This window comes from Miscanthus floridulus, chromosome 6 (genome assembly GCF_019320115.1).
Source record: "Miscanthus floridulus cultivar M001 chromosome 6, ASM1932011v1, whole genome shotgun sequence".
Taxonomy (NCBI): domain Eukaryota; kingdom Viridiplantae; phylum Streptophyta; class Magnoliopsida; order Poales; family Poaceae; genus Miscanthus; species Miscanthus floridulus.
This window is the reverse complement of record NC_089585.1, coordinates 35,686,529-35,710,315: the sequence shown is the minus strand read 5'-3', so window position 1 is coordinate 35,710,315 and position 23,787 is coordinate 35,686,529. Positions and strand designations below refer to the sequence as shown.

Here is a 23,787-nt window from a genome sequence, read left to right as displayed (position 1 = left end):
GCCGGCCGGCAAAGGGGCAGCGGGGACCGTGCCCAGGTGCTCGGGGCCTGGTGCCTACCTCCCTTGGCCGCACGCCCCCGCCCGCCTTGCCGCCGTGGTGGTCGGCCAGGAGGGCGTCCTGGCGCACCAGGGGCGCATGACAGCTTCCCCGCAGACCGCCTCTACCTCCTGACGACTGGCTCGTCTCCCGTGCACCGGTTGTGTCTCCCCTGCAGTGAAGCAAAGTACATTAGTTTGTTAATTTTCTTCTTATTTGACAATAGTTAGTTAGTTAGTTAGTTAATGTGGTAGTGATTTAGATAGGTAGAAAGATATTTAGATAGATAGGTAGATTGATGGATGCTTTACGTAGTTAGTTAAATAGTTATATACTTAGTTACATAGTTAGTTAAATAGTTATTTGACATAGTTAGTAGTACTTAGTAGTGAATTGATAGTATCTATTTAGTTAGTTATGACGTACTAGAGACCTTGTACTTAGTATGTTTCATTTATATTGGACTAAAGGAAATGTTTTTCATTATGTGTATGAACTAGATGGACAACCTAGTGAGGATATATCATGGAGGCACCGTGGGAAAGAGATCGCTATGGATATGTTGAGTTTGTTGAGATGCAAAGCGTGCCTGTGTTATTCAATGAGAAGCCTTCATTTAGTAAGTTGGTTGCAAGGGCTCGGGAGGAGCTACATTGCCATGGAAGATGATGGCATCACAGTTGAGGGTGTGCTTCACCTAGGTTCCCCTCCCAACATCCTAAGGAAGATGATCCCAATTGGGTGGGTGTGGATCAGTGGGAGGAACTATGTGAGATTGGCTATGAAGAGCCAGTTCCAAAGTTGGATATGGTTGTGCGTCGGTTGGGTACTTGATAGCATCCCTCATGGGGTTTTCCTAGAAATGAGTCAGCATGCACACTTTGACCCTCCCATCCCGGAACCTGATATGGATGTGGAGGTTGCACCTACATTCTCGATGCTCAATCTGCCCCCAATGAGATAGTTGGAGATGCTTGTCGGACTGATGATGTTGTGGCAGATCCTCCTCATGAGATCCCTTTGACATAGAATCATCCGAGTAAGTGTCTTATCCGCATCATTATTGGGAGCTTACCCCCTTTCTTACATCCATTTTTCTCATTCTTTCCTCGTATTTCTACTTATGTTGTAGGAGATATTCCTAACAATGTGGATGTGCCCCCCTGTTGCTGCGCAAGTGCACTATGGAGATGGATTTCATGGCTCCAATAGTGTTGAAATTATGAATAATTCAGAGCCATATGAGATGGCAAGGGCTCTTGATTCTGATGATGATCATCCTGTTGGAGAGCTGACAGAGAGTGACGTTGAGATGTTGTGGCGTATCTTTCCTGACCGCCGTGATCCAAGAGTTCATGAGTTCAGTGATCTTGCTCATTCCAATCAGGAGTGTGCAGAAGGACATGACGATGAGCTGCTAGAAGCTCCTAAGGCTGGCCCTAACATGGTAATTGAGAAGGGTAGGGTAATTCAAGGACCTTCCTGCATTGAAGAGGTTGGTTGTAGGTGGATGTAGACTAGGCTCGATCTTTCGAAAGGTATGATAGCGTCGATTGGTGGAGACTCGATGTTCATGATCTAGGCTTCAAACCAAGACTGATTCGGACCCCCACAACCGTTACAAACACCACTGCTTCCGTTGGTTATCAACCACGCGATTGACCTCGCCGAGAAGGCTTTCCTGCAAGCGAATCGAGAATACAAGCAAGAACGGGATGAACGCAATCTGAAATTGCAAATAAATATGAGGTTTATGAAAAATAAGAAAGAGTTTAAGTCTTTATTTAAAAGGATAATCGCCACAGGCGAACAAGATCAAGAACTGGGGCCCCTGGTTCACAGCAAGCGGCCTTGGCGGCGACAGTTACAAACAAATGACGTCTGTTTCACGAGGAAATCAAGAACTAACAAAACCCAAACTCTAAGGAGAGCAATGGCTGGTATTTATAGAGTCTTGGGCGTCACCCCTGGATGCGCCCCCTAATGGGCCCAAACACGATACACGGTCCAACGGACCAAAAGACGGTGTCGCAGCACCCTGATAGATTCTGGATGCTGACTTGTTTCGACGATTCCCATTGATTCCGAAGGGCTTTTAATGTGAAACCAATTGGGCTGGCTTCCTTATCCAATTAGCTTTCCATCCATATATGGACCATCGAAAATGGAGTCTAGATGCGTTCTAGGTGACCATTTTAAGGCAGACTGGTCCTGGAGCCCGAGCCGGACTCGAATTTGAGTTGGACTGGGCTTCCACATGAAAAAGATGAATTGGATGCCCATGCTAGACCTCCTCCTCTCCTTGGCTTGTATGCGAGGAAGTAGTGATGTCCTCATCATCCTCCCTTTCTTTGAATTGAAGTTGCCCTCGACTGAAGTAGATCGTCTCCTCCATTGGATGACAACAACGATGGTTCCGGAAGAGGACGTTCATCTTGGCGCCCCCATCCTTCGCAAAGGCGGCTGCCATGGTGGCTTCCCTGTTGGGAATTCATCATCCTTCTCCTACAAAAGGTTAGTACCAACAAGAGGCATAGCACTAGAAGCAGGTGTACAAGTTAAAGCATAACAAGGTTCATCATGATCAGCAAGAAACAAATTTAAGAGCAATAAAACTCTTTCATGTTACTTGATGGTTCATTTGTTGGTTTGCTAAAGTCTTTATCATGGCCTTTCTTTTTCTTTTCAGCAAGTTCCTTTTCAGATTGCACAATTTTAGCAGGAGGTTAAAAGGAAGTAAAGCAATGGTCTTTCCCTTAAATATAAAAGTATATCTATTTTGCCCTACCATGATGTGAGAGCATTATTATCATATTGCCAAGGGCGGCCTAACAAAGTGAACAAGCTTGCATAGGCACGAACATCAAAATCAGCATAATCATGGTATGACCCGATAGAAAAAATGCACACAAGCAGATTGTGTTACCTTTGCCTTACCACTATTTTGAAAACCACTGAACATGGTATGAATGTGGAAGAGAGCATGTGTAGATAAACCAGGAGTCTTGACAAGCTCAGAACTTACCAAGTTATTGCTGCTCCCTCCAATCAATTATAGCATGAACATGGGAAATTATTGACAATGAGGAACATTTGAAACAAATTATGGCGTTGTAGCTTGTCTACTGGCGCAACTGTGTACTCAAAACACGCTGAACAAGGATTAATTTGTAGTCGCAGTGCAATGCCACACTATCAATTACCTCATCAGGATCTTCAGCACTATCCGCAAATTTATGTGCATAAAGATCAGTTGCGAAGTGCAAATTCATTCTCTTCATTCACTAGCACTAGCATACCTACCATCATCAGTAGCAATATATGCGCGTTTGCTGGGGCATTCTTTAGCAATATGTCCCATGCCCTTGCAGTGGTGGCACACAACTTTAGAAGAGCTGCTAGAGGAAGGTGTAGCAGATCCACTAGAAGGAGGTGGTGATAGGAGAACTCTTCTTTACAGGCGCTGGTGGTGTCTGCACATTAGAAAATTTACTCACCTCGGATATAAATATTAGAAGTGTACTTATCTTTGGATAGAAATCTGGTCGGTGGCGATAAAGTTGTCCGGTCCTCGAGCTTTTCGGCCTGTCATCATGACTGTGGTCGCGGTTGTCGTAGCGCCGTTCTTTGCGGCGATCATCATTTGCGACGTGGTCTGGTGGTCTGGTGGTCTGGAGCTCAGCGAAGCCGCTCTGGACGTGGTCGTCGTGGTCTGGTGGTTGACGTGGTCAGAGCTCGGCGGAGCTACTCGGGATGTGGTCGACGTGGTCGGTGGTCGACGTGGTCGGAGCTCGGTGGAGCCGCTCGGGACATGGTCGACGTGGTCTGGTGGTCGACGTGGTCGGAGCTCGGCGTGGCTCGCTCAGCGGCTCGCTCCGCGGCTCGGCGTGGCTTGCTTGATGGCTCGCTGCGGCTCGCCAACGGCTCGGACAGCTTGCTTGATGGCTCAATGTATGCGTGTGCACATGCAAGTGCTGTAGCAATCTGTAGTTGCCCTTCCTTATTTGCTTCAGTCATTATTAATAATGACGTGTCCGAGTATGCCTCCGCTGCTAGCACTGGAGTGCAACCCGAATCTAACTCTGGCAGAAGTCGTCGTTGAAGTAGGAGATGGAGGCAGCATTGCAGTCTGACTTGACTTGAGCCGTTTTGTGCTGTTGATCTTCGCACGTGTGAGTGGAGTACGACTGATATATATTCTGCATCGTCGCGGGACATTGAGTGGCTCCGAACGATGTTGATTGTTACGAGAAGCAGAGCCACGTGCGCCGAACCGGAGCCGTAGCTTGACTCCACGCATCGAAGCACACTGCTGCGAGTTCGCGGCGAGTTGCGCCGTGACGTCGGGTCGCCATGGATGATGTTATTAAAGAAAATTTCCATCTGGTTCGCCGGGAAATCAGCACGCACAACCCCTAAGAGGGGATCCCCTACCTGGCGTGCCACTGTCGACGAAATATGGTCGGCAGTCCACCGAGGGGGGTGCCCGTGGTGGTAGATTATCGGTAGACGGTGCGTGTAATCAGGAACCAGATGGTGACACAAGGCGCAGAGACAGCGATTTAGACAGGTTCGGGCCGTCTGGTCAACGTAATACCCTACGTCCTGTGTCTTTGGTGTATTGTATTAAGATGTATACAGATTGACCTGTCCCTGAGGGGGACCCCTGCCTCTCCTTATATACTCCGAAGAGACAAGGTTACAAGTAAAGTATCCAATTTGGTACTATTACAATATCCAGTACAACTTGTAATCTTGATGTGCACGCCTTGATCTTATGGGCCGGGCCACCTCGGATGGTACGGCCCATGTACCATCTTGTGGTACCCGGGGGTCTATCCCCCACAAAGTACGAGGTAGCTACTAGCTACAAATATAGCTGCTATGCTAATATTCATGCAGGAATAGAGATAGTTACAGCTCGATGAGAGCAAAACATAGTGATACACATTTGAGTGTAATGTGGAATATTTATATCCAATCCAACGTAATAGATAACAACAAAATGCAAAGATACAAGCTTACATGCAATTAGTGCAATGTAGTGAAAGTTAACTCGACCGGAAGGGACGCGGCTAGGACTTCAAGTCCTGATACATGTACTTAAAGATAGATTTAAGAAGGCTATGCCTATTAAATATATATTACCAACATTTTCTCATGCCTTCACCTAAAATTTCTTCCCTTTTTCATGCCATAATTACTTCAAGTAGTAATCTGCTACATGCATAATCTATGAATAATCATTTCTAATGTTCCATAGAATTCAATTATACTTCTAGTATTCATTGGTGTTGGCATAAAATTCACATATCCAGTGTACTATTCAGTGTACAACAACACATTCAAGGTATGATATAAACTTCTAGTTCTTGGGCTAAAGTATTAAATACTTACTTTTAGGATTATATAATTTTTTTGGCTAAATTGATCCTTCTAAGATCAGTTAATATGCCAGTATACTCTAATTGTTCATGTGCTTCTAGGAAGTTCTGTTTCCCTTCTACCTAAATGGTAGTAGTGCATAAAGAACTATAATCTTCATGGTTAACTGAGGCTTCTTTGTGGTTAAAATCATTACAAAAAATATTTAGATAGGCAAACTAGGCAATTGTTTATATGCAAAACATATAAATCTATAATTCATTCCATGCAAGATTAACATATATTACTACAAGTAAAAAAATTGCAACTAAAAATATTAAATGCTTCACATTAATCTCTAAGCCAATAGATTAACCATTAACTCTTCTATGAGTATATGAGAACCACTTAATTCAACGGGAATTAAAATTTAATGCACCACCACTGCTACTAATACTTCAGGATAATAATTTCAAAGACAAAACAAATATATAAGCACATAATTTAAGTTCTTCTTTAAGAAAACCCTTAAATATTCTAAATAATATTCATTCTCTCATGTCTTTACTTCTATACATGACAGGCGATAACTTCATGCTTTATTCAATAGTTATGATATATAGTCACAAGCCTTCAGATGGTGTAACATATGCAAGCTAATAATATCATGGTTTATAAAGCTGTCTAAAAATTACAACTCAAATTTTTATTTGAGTAATTTTAGATGATAAATTCAAATACTTCATGTATTGCATTGCTCTTTGATATTATATACACAAGAGACATTTCTTCGAGAACATTCATTGATAAAATCTTATTTACCATCTTGTCTTCTAGACATTTAATACAAAGCTTCAAGCTATTATTTATAGAGCAGCATTATACCTCAATCCATAGACATACAAGCTTGAAAATTCAACTTTCAATGCAATACGATATTCTGTAATAATCATAAGTTGAAATTTTTCTCATGCAGTGAGTCCCACAATGCATTTGTTATTTATCTCGGCCATATACTCATTCTAGAGAGTAATCAGGAAATCCTGAGTTCACTACACTTCAATGGTAGCAAAATAACCTACATGGATTTAGTAATGACCATAACAAATGATTCTATTGTTCAGAATAATTTCAGGATATTTCTTCCTTTTTAAGGTATGCATATCAACATAAATTGGACCATGTGCATATATGTTTACTACATGTAAACAAGTAGCAAGGTGCGAAAAAGGTAGTAGATGGTTATTCAAAATATTCATAGAAGCATCCTAGCATTTTTAGATTATGGTATATGTAAATTTTCAGAATTAATACCAAGTATTCGTTTATCCCAAAAAATTATTATGCTAGAAAAAAACAAATATGAGCCTCTCAAAGATGATAAGTCTAAGGTCCGTAAGATTTAGAGACACATATACCTTATACCATGTTTCTAGTGTAATAATTCAAGATTTTATTCTTACAACTGCATGGTATATAATTCATAATGTGTGATAAATAAATGCATTCAAGATAGCGTAAAAATATGTAACACCCTAAAATTTGCATCAATTTAAAATAGGTAAATTTGATTTAATTATGTATTTTGTGAGCATTTAGATTTAGAAAAATGATAACTTTGTTAAAATTAAAATCAAATATAGGTCTACATTCATGTATGCGCATACATGCTGCTGTATATTTATTTTGTGATGCTTTAGTTTAATTGAAATTTGCAAAAGAATTGAATTTGAGTTAAATTGGATTTGAAAATGTGTTAAGAAAATAGAAAAAGAGTTTTATTTTTTCTCTCTCTCCCTCTCTTGAATTTGGCCCGAGCAGCCCAGCTCGTCCTGGCTCCCTACATGGTTGTTTTCCCCGCAAGCCTAGCTCCCTCTCCCGTGTCCCGCATTGGTAGGCCGGCCCATCAGCAGCTGCGCCCATGCAGTTCTCCTCCCCTTCCACGCCCTGTGCCGCTGCCAGCCGGTCCCACGTGTCAGTGACACTATTCTTCCTCCCCCGTGTCTCCGCCTCGGTTACGACCGTCGTCGCCCGGGAATCCGCTCCGCCCACGCCTCACTGCCTTGCCGTGTAGCCCAAGGCTCCTCGAGCCTTAAATACTAGCTGCTCACGGCCGTGCCTCCCTATCCCAAGCCTCAGAGCTACAGTCACCTCACTGAGACGCCGCGCGACGCAAAGCCCTAGCGCCACCGCCATCACCGTCGGCTGCCGTCGCCGAGCGCCGCCTTCCGTGTCGTCTTCACCACGGTAAATCGCCTTGGTCAGTTCGTCACTTCTTCCTCTATCTTCCAATGCCCTTGGTTGCTGTTTCGTGGCCCGTAGGCTCTTCTTCAAGATCGTCGACGAGTTCTTCTTGACCGGCCATGGCACCACCGCCGCGCACAGTAACACCAACGAGTTTTCCCCTCCCGATCTATTTTGGACCGTCTGATCTAAATCCAACGTTCTAGGATTCATGATACCCCTTCGGTTGGAAATTTTGCATAAGAGCCCCTCTAGTTTGCTTATTTTAAACCCGCAGTCCACTCTAGATTCAAAATCCCAATTTTGATTTATTTCAATTAAAATAAATCAAAATTGGGATTTTGAATGACAGCGTCGTTCATGTCGTGTGATCGCACTGTCGTTAGCTTTCGTGCCAGCGACGACCAATTTGGTAATGGAAATGTTCGCGTTCGCTTCTCTTATAATTCGTCTTTTTTAACCGGAACTATGTTTGTTTTTATCTGAAACTAAATTAGCCGAAACAATATTTTGGTTTGTTTTTTGAGCGAAGCGAACGGGGTCGGCGCCCTGACTTCAGGCCGGCGATAATACAATATTCTGTACTTGCCTCGATGACTACATGTCACGTACCAGCAAGCAAAGGTGTCCAGAACTCCAGATATGGCACATGCGAGTGCGACTCGGATCGGATTCTATGCAAAAATCTTGCCTTATGAGAGGCGAGCCGGCGCCAATGCAAGGTCGCCGAATCCGTACGGTATTGACTGCATGTCAAACTCGTGACCGGTCCGATGTAATTGTACAGGTGGTCAATGACGGACTTGCGCATGTTCAGATACGCATCACGAGTGGGGAGGAAGCTAATACGGTAGCTATATCCATCCGCGGTCGATTATACACGCACACACAGAATTCATACAGGTACGTATGCATTCTATTTAGCTTTCTTTACTTGCTAATTGATGCAACGAATAATTGACTTCCAGTCTGTAGTTCAAGTGCTAGTTGCATGTCCATGTAATACCACTCGTACATGCAGTTTCACGGTGATGTCATGATCTCCCATCCAATTCATGTACTCTAGCTCGATTGGGAAGACAGGGTTTCTAGCTACCCGTGCAAACATTGAGTAGATTAATCCAGCTTGATGGCCGGCACAAAACAATCTACAAGATGTGTTTCATACCTTGTAGAGGATACCGAATTGATCTACTCCACTTGCCGCGTAGGGCAGTTATCAGTAGATATATACCGCGGAGGGCGTTTCGGTATTATTGTAGATCTGTCCACTTGACGGTGACGGTACATGTCGACGCAGTGCAGATTAGTTACAAGTAGAGGTAGTAGATCCGTTCCGCTAACAACGTCGAGGATGTCGACGTCGTCGAAGAAGTCGCGGTGTAGACATTGACACGAGCGTCCGTGTCGAGGTCGATGGTAGCTTCAATAACGATGTCGACGTAGAGCTTGTCGTGCTGTTAACGTGTTATAAAACATGTTTTCAGCGGTTTGGACCTTCTCCTCTCCGTCTCTCATAATCAACATAGTAGATGAAGGTAGAGAACAAATAGACGGAAGATTATTCTTTATTTCTCTCAATATTGCTAATTACAACATAGAGCTCCCACGTATATATAGTCATGCTAAGGCCGAAGAGTTTGGTAAGAGCCCATATACAAATGAACTACGATTAGGATTTCTCAATCTTTTTTTTCTTCAAGATAGAGTCCGTATATTTTACATGATCTTTTTTCCATCGCTGCGTGTCTTAAATATGACAACAACAGTGACCCCAATAGCTGGCTTTAAGTACAAGATGTTCCCATCGCTGCGTGTCTTAAATATGACAACAACAGTGACCCCAATAGCCGGCTTTAAGTACAAACAAACATATGGATAGTTTTTAAGTTGTCTCCAAGTATATTTTTAGATCCATAAACTCTTAAAACATACCCAATTTCAAAAAAAAAACTCTAAACTTGCCTAGGTGTATTATCTAGGTCCTCAACTTTTAAAACACTATCTAGACTTTTCTATGTGTGTATCAAGTCTCTAAACTTGCCATAGTGCATCACTTGAATTTATCAGCCCGACTTATCAATCATGGTATAATATTTTTCTCTCACAGTAAAACAACATCAGCCGACTTAACAGCAGTTCTTGATCGAACGAGCCTGCAACTGGACTGATACGTAATCTTTTCTGCCACTGGAATGCCTCGATGAGCTCATGAGCAGCCGGTTGCAGGCGCGGGAGTGATCCACGATATCTGAAAGCAAGCAGCACAAATTTACGTGATTCAACTCCTGAATCATCTTTTGCTCCTGAGCCGGATTCGATGGATGAGCTTGATGGTGAAGTGGAACGAAGGATGGCTCGACTCAAGCGCACGGGCTGTGGCTCGTGTGGATGGGGCCAGCAATTGGAAGGTGTCGTACGTTGGCACGAATTCACGATACGATACTGCCGAGTATTTTTTTTTCTCTCTCTCAACCAAGGCCTCCCTGCATACCCAGCCATGATAGGAGCCAAGTGTCCCAAAAAAAAATCATCACGCGGCTAGACGAGAAGGCGACGCCACTGCTCCTTTTTCCCAGCGCATTGGCTGATGGCTCTCACTCTCAGGCTTGCAAGCGTCATCTCAGCCCACCCAAATCAGCAGCAGCGTGACCTGAAGACTTTACTACCCCTGTCCGCCGTCGCCGTCACCTCGGTGCCCGACGCCGCTTTCGTGTCAGTGTTCGCTGCCAGTCATGACGCCCGCCGACCAAACTCGGGCCTTGGGATGCGATGCTCAGCGCTGCACACGAGAGGTAGGAAGCGAGAGACCAGCCAGCGTGCGAAGAGGACAGCGAGAGGGCCGGTGTTCGCTGTTCAGGCAGATCCCACCGGTGGAAAACAGCCAAGGACGGGACGTTGCGACGTCATTCAGCCATTCACCTTGCGTCGTCCGTCCGCTGGTGATGCTCGTGCAAGCATGGACCAGTGCGCGCGCAGCCCACCACATGCTCGACGGAATGGCGCCTGACACAGCGCTGCGTGCAAGTTCTCCGCTAAACAGGCTGCGTTTAGTTCCAAACCTAAATTCCTAAAAAGTGCTACAATAGTCATTACATCGAATCTTACGATACGTGCATGAAGCATTAAATGTAGACGAAAAAAAATTAATTGCACAATTTGGTTGGAAATCGCGAGATGAACGTTTTGAGCCTAATTGATCCATGATTGAACACTAATTACTAAATAAAAACGAAAAGTGCTACAGTAACCCAAATTCTAAAATTCGGCTAACTAAACACGGCCCAATTATTTACTCATGAAATTCTTCGATTTGCTTGTTGACGCAGTGCACAATTACATGGCATGGGATAGCTGCCAATTTTCCACGGCATGCTCACCGTATCTTCAATCAGTCACCATTAAGAGATAGTATCCTATACAGGCTTGCGGCTAGTGTTTCGACCATTGATCGAACTGAAGACCACCCACCGTCCGTAACGGTTTTCTAGCCAAGATAAAGAGACTTGATAACCTGAATCGGTTGTTTTCGACTACCCTTGCTCATCTGTCTTATTTACGGAACTTCTAGGGCCCGAATGTCCAGACGAGACAAGCGTTCGATTGGCTGCGCCTACTTCATATGGAGCCCGCGCCGCTCCGTGTCCTGCGCCCAGGGCCGGCCCTGAGTTTTTTTGGGCCCTAGGGCGAAACCAATATCCGGGGCCCTTTAAGTACATGATAGTGCAATGTCAATGATAAACACATAATTTCATATGCAAAAACAACATTCATATGAAACAATTCATACATATAAATTATCTTTAAAACTTATGGATAGACCCTCTCTATGATTGTATCAACTCATTTACTCGTGTTTTTTTTTCTTTTTTCACTATGGGAAGCTTACTTTCTTGATGACATGATACTGTTAAAATTTGGAGAACGAATTAGCCAAAAAAAATAACACCAATCTGGTAATTCACATTAACTTAAATCTGAAATTAAATCATTTTTTTGTATGGTTGCACCCTAATTTTAATTGAGCACGAGCAAAGAATCAGCGATTACGCATTATCTTCAATGCTATAATGGTGAGGGCACTCCTGCAATCAGTCAAACTCAACCAATGTAAATATATAATCACGTTCAATTCTAGAGCATAATAGGCCAGCAGAGGACGTACAAACCTATTCTGATTAAATCGCCGGCACTGGCATCGGGTTTTTGTGGACTTGGTCTGCATACCTAGATCATACTCACACGGAGCAGAACTGCAGAAGCTTGCTACTTGCGTCTTTTTTTTTGACAAATGCTACTTGCGTCTTGGTATCTAGGTGAATCGCGTCTTGCGTTGCGTCGCTGCCGTCTCATGTGCGTGGTCCGCGGACAGTGATTCGCGTCTCGCATCACCGCCGCGCAGGAGGAGTCGAGGTCGAGGAGAGCGCGTATCGGTGTGTTCGTGTCACCCGCGGACTGGCCAGGTGGGGATAGCTTCTCGTGGTCGCAGATGCCAACTGCGTCCTTAGGCAGGCTGACAACGCTGCTGGGCCTTGATTGCTAACATGTCAAGTACATATACCCGTGTTGTGTACATACCTTAGGGTGGGGCCCCTTGGAGTTGGGGGCCCAGGGCGGCCGCCCCGCTTGCCCGCCCCCAGGGCCGGCCCTGCTTGCGCCCGCACCGTGGCCCGCGCGCGCTTCGTGTCCCACGCCCGCACCGTGGCCCATGCGCTTCGTGTCCTGCACCCACACCGTGGCAGTCTCTTCCACACCCACGCGCATGCAGGCGGACCCAGCAGCTCCAGTAGGTGGCTGCTGCAGATGGGTCCTATTACAACATGTGCGACACCAAGATCTACTTTTACAACATCTAGATGAAACACTTGCAATATACGTATGAAACACCAGAAAAACATGTTTGTAGCCATTGCAAAACATATGCAACATCCAGATAAAACACTTGCAACATATGTATGAAAACACCTGAAACACTACATACGCTTGCAACATGCATGTATATGCAACATCCAGATCTACTTTTACAATATCCAGATGAAACAGTTGCAACATACGTTTGAAACAGATGAAACATTTGGGACATACACTTTAAAACACCATTGCAACATGTGCAACATCCCGATCTCCTTTTGCAACATCGATATAAAACACTTGCAACATACCTCTAAAACATTTGAAACACTTGAAATAGATGCTTGCAACATGCAGTTTTAGCACAAACATCTCTTTGCTACTTGAGAGAAAGGATCCTCGTCGGCGTGTGGAGTTCTATCCCGGTCATCGCGGGCTGCACGCGGGCGAGTTCCACCCGGGCACGGCGAACTGGGTAGGCGGGCACGAGATGTGTGTGGGTAGGCTCCGATCTACCCGGGCTGCCGTGAGCTACACGCGGGCGACCTCCACACCCGACCGCAGCGAGCTGGCAGGCGGAGACGGAGGTCTTCTTGGCCGCCGACCAGGCGTCCAACCCCGTGGTGGAGGTGGCAGCAGTCTCCCTCACCACGGGCAGGCGGCGCAGCGCGGTCGGTGGAGCTCGTGCGTACACGGCTAGCGGCGGCGCTAACACTCGTGCGTATGCGGATGGCAGCGGCGCTCGTGCGGATGTGGGCGCTAGCAGAGCTCGTGCGTATGAGACCAAAGGGCAGGCGGTGCGGTGGAGCTGATGCAAATGAGAAAAATAAGATGTCGCTCTCTTTTCTTTTTTCTTTTATTTTTTGGAGAAACCGTGTATGCCGATGAGGGGAGCAGGCCTGTGGGCTGGTCCGTAGCCCAGCTAGCCGCGTTCGGATTGACCAACGCGGAACGGACTGTCCGTGGTGGAGCATTTCCGTCTTTTTTATTCCGATATTGCTAGGCATGTGTGGATTAACATAAGTGGTAGTTTTCTACTACCCTTGTCTCATGTTTCAAAGTCACTGGCCAGATTTTTCAATTTGTGAAAAAAAATCATATATGGAGCAATTGAAAGCTAAAAAATCATCTATGTTTTCATCTAGGTTCTTGGCTCTATCTGCGGCAGCTGTGAAATTCAATGGTCGCAATGATCAAGTGATGGGGTGTCCTTTCGTCAGTCAAACACTTGTAGCAACACGTGCTAGAGCTCGAGAAGCTGTGACTGACTCGAACTTTGTTTTCCTAATTGCAATGCAAGATGGACAGGGGTTGGCCCCAGAATATATTAAAGCCTTAAGCATATATGGTTGTATAGGGCTGCAGTTTGATATAATTGTAGCCCTTCTTTGTAATCTGAGAGTTTATACTGATTGTAGTGGTCAAATTGCAAGTAAACTCACATCCAATGATTTGTACAGTAGTGTATTTTCTTATTTGAAATGTATATGGTTGTCCACTTGTCCTGAATATGATTGATGTTCACAAGTACGTTCCTTTCACTGTATGCAGTTCATTGGTTTGGTGATAGCTTTTGTTGTCTGATACTTCTTTTCAAAAACGAATCAGGAGAGCTGCCGATTATATTAAAAAGCAGATAAAGCTCAAACTGAACAAAATAAAAAAGATACAACTACGATCGGTTGGATTGGACCATCAACACATACCGAACTCGAGCTCATACTCAACAGAAAAGAAAAACAACCCTGGCCGGTCGGAATGGGACGTCAACACGAGCCACACAGACCAAAACTCAGCACGGACACATGCTCAACCGCCTCCAAACCACCACAAACCGGTCACCACACTGCACCACCAACAACCGGACGACAGAGTCGTTAGGACAAAAGCGCCGTCAGCACCGCTTGCACCATCGTTGCCGACGCTGTGTTAAAAGAGATGATTTTTTTTCTCTGGTTATTAATGCTTATGTGAAAAAAGAATTATTTATCTGATAAAAAATTCATTTGCAATACGATTTAAACATTATTGCACCCAGGTTGTACAAAGTGCTAAGTACAGTACTATTAATTTAGTGACATTCCTGGATACATTACAAGGCTACACAACAAGGTTACATATATTATATCTTGATTTGGCACTCCATCAAAATGTATTTCCTTAGCAGCCGACTGCAAATGTGGCAGCTTGACCAACTCCAAGTATAAGACTTATATCCTCCTTGATACAAGGAGTGTTCATGCTAGAAGAATTATTCATACCTTCACTCCCTTGAATTGAGTTCATATCCGCCGTAAAAGAGTCACAGTAGACAACAACCCGCTTTACCCCGCATATTATACAGTTTTTTCATCCATGAGTTATCCTCAAGACTATATCCTCTCAACAATTCATGCCACTTTCAAATGAACTAAGCCGATTTGTCCTCACACATCTCTTAAAATCAGGTAGAAACTTGTTATCCGATTCATGAAAAGCATTGGCAGAATAGCCGTTTTGGTCCCTAAAATATTACTCGAGGCTCAGTTTCATCCCTAAATTTCCAAAACAGTCGTTTTAGCCCTCAAACCCTATTTTTAGGCCCAATTTCATCCCAGAACTATGAAGATGATCGTTTCAGTCCTCAAACTTTGCATTTTGGACTCAATTTCATCCACAAACTACCAAAATGCATTTTGGTCTTTAAACTTTATTTTTCAACTCAATTTTGTCTATCTAAAAAGAAAACTTTTATATTTCAGGCACAATTTCATCCATGAATTATCAAAATGCATTTTGGCACAACTTCGTCCTTTGTCGGGCACTAGCGTCGTCCCAACTACCAAAATCGGATTAGCACAGTTTTAACATTTGTATTCATATTCCAAAACCCATTAAAGGGCTAGATACACTTACAAATGGCCACTAAAGTGTTTTTGATGAATATTATTTTTTTTATCTCTAATTGCTGGTGATGTTGATGCTGACCAGGTGCAACAGCACAGCGCTCCACATAGAAACGATAGACAAAGTTGAGTTTGAAAATAAAAGTTTAGACCGAAAACGCAAAGTTTGAAGCCTAAAATGATCATCTTTATAGTTCTAGGATGAAATTGAGCCTAAAATAAAAAGTTTAAGGACTGAAATGATCATCTTCATAGTTCTAGGATGAAACTGAGCTAGTGTTTGAGGACTAAAATGACCGTTTTAAAAGTTTAAGGATGAAACTGAACCTCGAGTAATATTTCATGGACCAAAATGACTATTTTGCCAAAAGCATTTAGGTAAATGTGCCACAAACAAAGACGTGCAATGACTTGTATTTGGGGAATACATATGCAATTGAAGCTGCCATGTCTATATCTTGATTAGTGAAAATTGTGCTAGGATGCTTGTTTGGAATTGTGTTAGGAAGGTTTCAAAGAGCTAAATAAATTATTCAATAGTTTTATTATATATAAAGTGTAGCCCAAAAATTATTGTTTGCTTGTGATAGTTGGTTCCAATGATCCGAGCAAAAGGCATTTCAAACTTATCACTATTAAAAAGTGGTGTCCCCAAAAATTAATGTTTGCTTGTGATAGTTGGTTCCAATGATCCGAGCAAAAGGCATACCAAAGCACTTGCTGCCCAAAGAATTTTTCTATCCAATCATCTTCCTTACCTATCTAGACAACATAAAAGACCGAATGATCCTCTAACAGCTTATTTCTCAAGTATTCCAACAGTGTTTGTTCATCATTAGCTTCTAAGTAAGGATCCTCTAACTGCTTATTTCTCAAGAATTCCAACAGTGTTTGTGCATCATTGACTTCTGAGTATTTCTTGCGTTCACAAGCAATCTTGTTATTGGAATCCATCTCAGAGGGTGCCCGGAGATCAGAAATCCAACGTGCACAAATGTCAAATCACCGGACCATCGCGCGTTCACTGGTTTTGTCCAATTTGAAGCCATCTTTGTCCTCGCTTCGGTGACTTTTTATTTCTAGCATCCATGAGACCTACTAAACTAAACATATACTTGACCGAATGGATCCGATCCGATCCGATCCGATCAGATCATTGTAGTTGTAGCTAGGGATCATGCAGGCTTTGCTTTCTTATTAGTTCAATAGAGCACATTGAATAGAAACAGAGAAAACGTTGTAACGATGAACAGCCAAAGTATGACACTGGTTCTTACCAATTTTGGTGGGAAGAAACGAGAAGAGAACAACTAGGCTAAATTCCATTGATTCAAGCAAGCAAAGCTGCAATTACGTGGTACACGGCGCGGGTGACGAGCTGCTAATTTCTGCTCATCACCACAGGCAGCCATTGTTGATTAATTTCCAGGTCTCGAAACCCTGACCCTGACCCTGACCCTGACTAATTAAGCGTCCCTGCAAAGCACACGCCTGCTGAAAGTAAAAGCCCCCATCTTCGGTGGCTGGCGACGAACGCACATGCCTTGCTAGTCGCAAAAACGTCAAGTCACAAGCCCCTAACCAGACCTTGCCGCTCTCGAGCGAGCTGCTTCAAAACAGAGCCCTCCTCCGGCGACGCACACACACGCGATGCTAATCGTGACCGGCCGCTCAGCACAGACGGCCGGCCGGCCGGCGGTCAGCTCATCAGCTGACCGGACAGTTAGAACTGTTTGCCGGTGTAGGTCTGGCCGTAGCTCCAGCCAGCTGGTGCGGCGTTCTCGGACGTGACGGTGCGGCCATCGCTGGCGGTGACCTGGAACGACAGTGCCTGGCCGTCGAGCAGGGCGCCGTTATTCCAGTTGGCGCCCCAGTTGCGGCTCATGGTCTGCCAGCGCGTCCGCGAGCCCTTTATCGACACCGCCGTCAAGTCACCAGCGCCGCCCACATTTGTGATGAGCAACAGGATGAAGTAGGAGTGGCCGCTGATGGTGAACCGGATGCCACCCTGCTTGACGCACGCCACCCTGCACAGCACAAATTAAACATCGCATAGGCATCGATCAGGCATGGTGTGATCATACGCACGGCACGGGCCTCCAACTTTGAGCAGCTGGTTGGTGTCACTGTCACGTACGTACCTCCTGTATTGGACAGGCACGACGCCAGCACCGGAAATGGCGATCTGGGTGAAGACCGGCTCGGCGAGGTCGAAGTGTGGCTGCGGCGGGTTGCACCATCCACCAGCATAGTTGGGCGGGCAGAAGTTGGTGGCCGTCACAATGGCGGAACCAGACAGGCAGCTGCCACTGCCAGTGCACCGGATCTCAAAGCACGCGCCGCAGCTCTGCCCATTGTTGAACAGCGAGGTGCTCAGCGCCGCGGTGTTCTTCCCGTACCCCGCATTGTACAGGTTGCCATACCCACACGCTCCTCCTGCACGTCAGACACAAAGAACAACATGTCATTATGATGCAGCCAATAGCTAACGAGCGATCGATCGATACATCCAACTGCTCAATGTATAGATAGATGCTCACCCATAGTGCCAGAGGCGTCATCGCCACCGTAGAACGTGGCACGGCCACCGTTCCAGGAGTCGGCTCTGGTGAGCTCCAGCACGGCGGCGATCGCTAGAACCAGCAAGCCTAAGGACCCCATGTATAGTATATCCTTCTATAAAAAGCATAAAAAAGAGTGTTAGTAGAGGAAACAAACTAAGATAGCTAGATCTAGCTAGGAATTTGCAGTCACGTACTTGCAGCTCTAGATGAGCACCACTAGGCTTGCTGTAGTTGCTAGTTCAACTTGCTGCGGTTTGACTACACAGGATGGTAGGAGGAAGATGGGGTGAACTGTGAACATATATAGGCCCTCACTGCATGCGAAGTCGTCTGAAGGCAAGCGCCACGTGTATGAAGAATCTCATTTTTTTTCCTTATTATGGACATACATATATAGACCAGTGGGAAGGCCCACTTGTCACTGTTATATCACTGAACATACAAAAGATTCGCCTGTTTTCGGCGGGAGATAGTTGGGATCAGAGTTAACCGGTAACATGGGCAAATTGCCCAGTTGGGGCCTGGGGGCACCTGTACTGCATCCATAACAAACTGTGAGTAGACCTTGACTTCACATCTATCAAGAAGACGAGATCAGATGGTTAATGTGCAATCAGGCTGAACCTAACAAGATTAGAAAAAAAAATAGTCCTTTTACTTTGGCCATGGGTGCCAATTCCAAGTTCGCTTTGACTTTGAACTCGCTTGGATTTGAAGCCAGTGTTTCATGTGGTAATTTTGATTGTCACGAGGCCATTAGCCATTTTATTATTAGACGATAATATGTCGGCTGCCGTTAAGAACGGCATGTCTGCAAGGTAAACAGCTAGTAACAGATTCACATTAAACGGTGGAAACATGGATGAAAAGCCTATTGCTTATATTTTGCAATTGTCCTATTGGGTTACACATGATACTATATAGAGTTTAAGGATCTGTATAATATTGTCCTGGTGTCAATTGCAACGGTTAAGAGGGCTACAAAGCGCATGACAGAGATCACAAGTGTTAGAATAGGCGCCTATGGGCTGGCTATGGGCCTGGCGCCCAAGCCTATTGGTTGGGCTGCCTCTAGGGATTATGGTAGATGATTATTGATTAGGCAAGGATCACCGTTGATTGGGTGTTTCTATAAACCCTTTCTGATCCATGCCTATATAATGTACTCCCTGTACCCATATCAATCTATCACAATTTCCCGAGACCTATTCGCTCTCATGGTATTAGCCGCCTAGGTTTAGGTCTTTCCTTCCGCTGCACAACCCTGCGCGCCAGCCTCTGCCGTGCAGCGCCATGTCTCTCCCCCCCTGCCCTCTCCCAGTTCTGGGGATGTTACCGTTGAAGAGATTGCGACACGCCAGGCCAAGGAGAAGGCGAACGACGCCGCCGCCACCGCCCAACTTCTCGAGAAGGAGCGCCAAGCCGTCCTAGCTCGCGCTGCCCAGGCCGAGGAGGAGGCTGCAGCCGCCGTCAAAGATCACGACGCGGCTGCTGCCCGTGCCAGCGAAACCCTGGCGTGCGCAGCCAAGGAACGCGCAGCCGCCGCCGCCGCCCCCGGTGCACCTGGAGCCGCCTCCTCCAGCACATCTTCCATGTCTCCTCCCGACCTCGCCTCAGCCATGCTCCTTCATGAGGCCATGGCACAGCTGCAACTGCACGCCCAGGCCATCGCCGTCAACAACATCCGGAACCACGTCACCACCGTTCTCAACGTCGACTCCGGCAACTTCAATCGCTAGCGCGATCAGTTCCTGCTCATCCTCGACAAGTTCTCTCTTCAGGACCATGTCCACGAGGAACCTCCGGCCTCGATCTCCCCTGACTGGGCTCGGATGGACTGCGTCGTCAAGTCCTGGATCGTCGCCACGCTCACCGACGACCTTGCCGAGATCATCTCCGCCCAGGGCTCCACTGCCCGGCATGCCTGGCTCACCGTCGAGTCCCAGTTCCTCGGCAACCAGGAGGCTCGCTCCATCCACCTTGAGACGCGGTTTCGCAACTTCGTCCAAGGCGACCTCTCTGTCACCGACTACTGCCGCCGACTGAAGAAGATGGCTGACGACCTCATGGCTCTTGGTGAAGTGATCACCGACTGCACCCTCGTCCTTAACGTGATCCGTGGCCCTCCTACGCCGTAGCCGGCCCTTCCCCACCTTCCTGGAGGCTCGTGATGACCTCATCCTCGAGGAACTCACATTGGAGAACAAGGAGTCCCCTGCCACTGCTCTCGCTGCCTCCACCGCAACAGTAGGCTCCTCCAGCGCTGCCTCACCCACGTCCAACACAGGCTCCGGGGGCGCTGGCGGGCTTAAGTCCTCCAATGGCAATCGCCGCAGCAGAAGCGGCGGCGGTGGAAAGGGGGGCCCTGGTGGCAACAACAGCACTGGAGGCCATCGCCCTCCCTCTGGCGCCCAGCAGCAGCAGCAGCAGATGGCCGACGCCCAGCAGCCTGCCACCGGTGGTCGCCCCTGGCCCAGTGTCTACAACCCATGGATGGGTTCCATTCAGATGTGGCCAGGGGTCCTCGTCCTCTGCTGGCACCCATCTCGGTGCCTCCTCATCTGCAGGCACAACAACATGCACAACAGCAGGCCCTCCTCGCCCAGCAGCAGCAGGCACTTGTCGCCTATCAGCAGCCTGCTGCCGTCACTGCCTCTAATGGCTCAGGACAGTGGGTCGCCCCGGGGTACTACAATCCTGTGGCCAGCCTCCCTTCTTGGGACCAAACGGCCCTCGCCTCCGCCTTCAGCACGACGTCGCTAACCCCTCCTTCGTCCAACGAGTGGTACTTCGACACAGGTGCTACTTCACATATGACATCTCAGTCTTCCTCCCTTTCACATGTTCTATTCCCGCGGTATCCTATTCCTTCATCTATTGTTGTCGGTAATGGTTCCATGCTTCCTGTTACTGCCACTGGCTCCACAGAGTTGTCCCCTACTTTACGTCTTAATAATGTTCTTGTGTCGCCACAACTTATTAAGAATCTCATCTCTGTGCGCCAATTTACTATCGACAACAACTGTTCTGTTGAGTTTGACTCTGCTGGTTGTTCTGTGAAGGTTCTTCCATCTCGGACCGAGTTCGTCAGGTGCAATAGCTCTGGGCCGCTATATCCATTGTGCCTACCTCCAGCACACTCCTTTGTCGCTCAGGCTCCCTCCCCACTGTGGCATCGGCGTCTCGGTCACCCCAGTCATGAGGCGTTGTCGAAGCTTGCCTCTAGTGTTTCCTATCACATTCAGGACTGTTCAGATCTATGTCATGCTTGTCAGTTAGGGCGTCATGTTCGTCTGCCCTTTCATTCGTCCACCTCTCGTGCGTCTAGCAAGTTTGATCTTATTCATTGTGACTTATCGACATCTCCAGTTGTCAGTGTTTCTGGTTACAAATACTATTTGGTCATACTTGATGATTGCACTCACTACTTGTGGACTTTTCCTTTGCGACTCAAATCTGACACTTACAGTACGCTTGCCCACTTCATCGCCCACGCCTCCACCCAATTTGGCGCCCACGTCAAGGCTGTCCAGTGCGACAACGGGAAAGAGTTTGACAACTCTAGCACCCGTCACTTCTTCCTCACCCAGGGCATCCATCTTCGTATGTCCTGCCCCTACACCTCGCCTCAAAATGGTAAAGCCGAACACATTATTCGCTCCATCAATAATGTCGTTCGCTCACTACTTTTTTAGGCGTCTATGCCTCCCTCCTACTGGGCGGAGGCCCTCTCCACAGCGACCCTTCTGCTTAACATACTGTCCACCAAGACTCTACAGTTCTCCACGCCCCACCTTGCCCTGTACGGCACGCCACCGGCGTATGATCACCTACGAGTCTTTGGCTGCAAATGTTATCCAAACCTGTCCACCACCGCTCCTCATAAACTCGCTCCTAGGTCTGCCTTGTGCGTCTTCCTAGGCTATTCCGCTCACCACAAAGGATACCGGTGCCTTGACCTCTCCACCAATAGAGTCATCATCTCCCGGCACGTCATCTTCGATGAAACAGCCTTCCCCTTTGCTGAGCGCAATGGGCCTAGTATTCCGGCGGACTTTGAGTTTCTTGATGCTACTAATGTTGTGCCCGCTCCTATTGGACCGTTGCATAAGTTTTTGTCTGCAGGAACACCATTCAGCACCTCTGACGTCAACAGTGCCCCTGCCGGTCCCTCTGAGACTGTGCCTGAGGCGCCCCCGACGCCGAAATATGCACAGCCTGATCTAAAGAGAAGAAAAATAGACAAAACGAAGGTGGAAAATTAATGCAGAGAAACAGAGTTATTAGTTGGAGTACTAGCTAGCTACGCTGAAAGGATAAAGCAAACACTCCTCGATTAAATTATGTGAGCTAAGAAAAGTGAGTCATTTAATTCACATGAAGCAACATGGTATTTTTCTCACCTATTTGATTCAATATCCTGATACAGTGATACCCCACAAAAAATGGAGTAGCTTCTTGCAGTGAACTGGTGGTAGCATAGCAGTTGTTGGAAGTAAGGAGCCTACACAACTCAACCTCTTTTTCCTGTGTAACAATGTGTTCCTTTGATAATAGTTTGTCCCCTATCCCCAAAAGGGCAAAAACTTATTAAACAAACAAAAGTACTCTACATAATAACAATAACCAGAACGTACACGAAACTCACAGGAGGAGCTTGGTATTCTAGGGTGCCGAATCAGTGTTCAAGATTCAAGAAGGTACTTGTTTACTGGTTCCAAAAAAGAACACTTGTTTAGCAATACTGCACGGCCTGCGAGATGCGGATCAGATGCTCTGGCACATGGCTACGGGTTCCTCCTGATTTGACTCTAGACTAAATTAAAGGCCTCATTTTGGAAAATTTTTACTTAAAATTTGTCTGGTAAATTCTCATTAAACCAATTAGGCGAACACATGGGAACTGTCATATAGACTTGTAGAATGAAATTGGGATCATGTACTCGGAAAATGTTTTTCTAATTAGTCATTATGTATAATTCAAACATGGAATTTGCATGACTGCTTTCCAATAAAGGTTTGCAATAGATATTCACCATTACACAGTAGTACAGTACCCTTGCTATTAACAGCTAAAATTCACCTACTGATGTTAATTTAGCACTGGTGGATATTGACAATTGAAGCTAATGCTACAAGTAGCATGACTATGAACAGATCACAAGATCAGCAAGATGAGGTTCGATACAAGACTACATGTGCCACACCCGCAAATAGAGATGAAAGCTAGAGATTACTATGATTTGTTTAGCTGTTTATGAATGCAGAATACCTTATCTGTCAAAAGTATCTGAAGTTGTATGAACTATGCAAGCTAAACTCAAAGATTATTGGTATTATTTATGTTATTTTTTGTTGGCCTAGAGTATGTGCCAGACTGCCAGTTACCATTCAAACATGATAAACTATATCTTTAAACCAAATACCAAGCTTGTTTAGTGTTTTATATCATACTAATGAGCTGAATGTACATATAGTCAGAAGAATGAGTAATGAGCAATTGGTAAGTAGACAGGTGATAGAAATTCAGGAAAAGCATCTAACCTGGGTCCCCTAATGGAAGTTGAAACTCAGAAGCACTGACTAGCATCCATTAATAAGATGTGAAAACCTTAGAAGATACCAGCTCAGCTACAAGCTGACAAGCCTCAGCAATGGTGCTGGATATTTAAGATAAAGCAGATCTGTTCATCAAATGCTGCAGTCTGCAGACTTGCAGGGTGGCTTCCTGGAGCCTGGCTTGGACCTCCAAACAGGCAACCAAACAGCCTGAGGGTGGCTCCGTGGAGCCTGGTTGGGGTTTAGCCACCCAACCAACAGGCCCTATGTGCTTCTACTAAGC

At 45.9% G+C, this 23,787-nt stretch overlaps 2 protein-coding genes across 2 annotated transcripts; one reads left to right on the top strand and one right to left on the bottom strand.

Annotated features, from left to right (window-relative positions):
* Positions 1-17,104: 17,104 nt before the first annotated feature.
* On the bottom strand, positions 17,105-18,206 carry LOC136458073 (expansin-A11-like). Its single transcript, XM_066458078.1, has 4 exons — positions 18,140-18,206; positions 17,922-18,057; positions 17,523-17,817; positions 17,105-17,408 (listed from the first exon to the last, which is right to left on the bottom strand). Exons 2-4 carry the CDS (start codon positions 18,040-18,042, stop codon positions 17,105-17,107), a joined length of 720 nt encoding a protein of 239 aa, XP_066314175.1. The 5' UTR covers positions 18,043-18,057; positions 18,140-18,206.
* Positions 18,207-19,777: 1,571 nt separating this feature from the next.
* Positions 19,778-20,083, top strand: LOC136460482 (uncharacterized). The gene has a single exon (XM_066460157.1). The coding sequence runs from the start codon at positions 19,778-19,780 to the stop codon at positions 20,081-20,083; it is 306 nt and encodes a 101-aa protein (XP_066316254.1).
* Positions 20,084-23,787: the final 3,704 nt, after the last annotated feature.

What these genes read in the sequence shown, in the direction of transcription:
- LOC136458073 (XM_066458078.1), bottom strand. Translation starts at nt 18,042, where the DNA reads ATGGGGTCCTTAGGCTTGCTGGTTCTAGCGATCGCCGCCGTGCTGGAG. An exon ending in TGACGCCTCTGGCACTATGG is followed by an intron (nt 17,818 to 17,921) that starts GTGAGCATCTAT and finishes TCTGACGTGCAG; the next exon opens with GAGGAGCGTGTGGGTATGGC. An exon ending in GTGCCTGTCCAATACAGGAG is followed by an intron (nt 17,409 to 17,522) that starts GTACGTACGTGA and finishes TGTGCTGTGCAG; the next exon opens with GGTGGCGTGCGTCAAGCAGG.
- LOC136460482 (XM_066460157.1), top strand. Translation starts at nt 19,778, where the DNA reads ATGGACTGCGTCGTCAAGTCCTGGATCGTCGCCACGCTCACCGACGAC.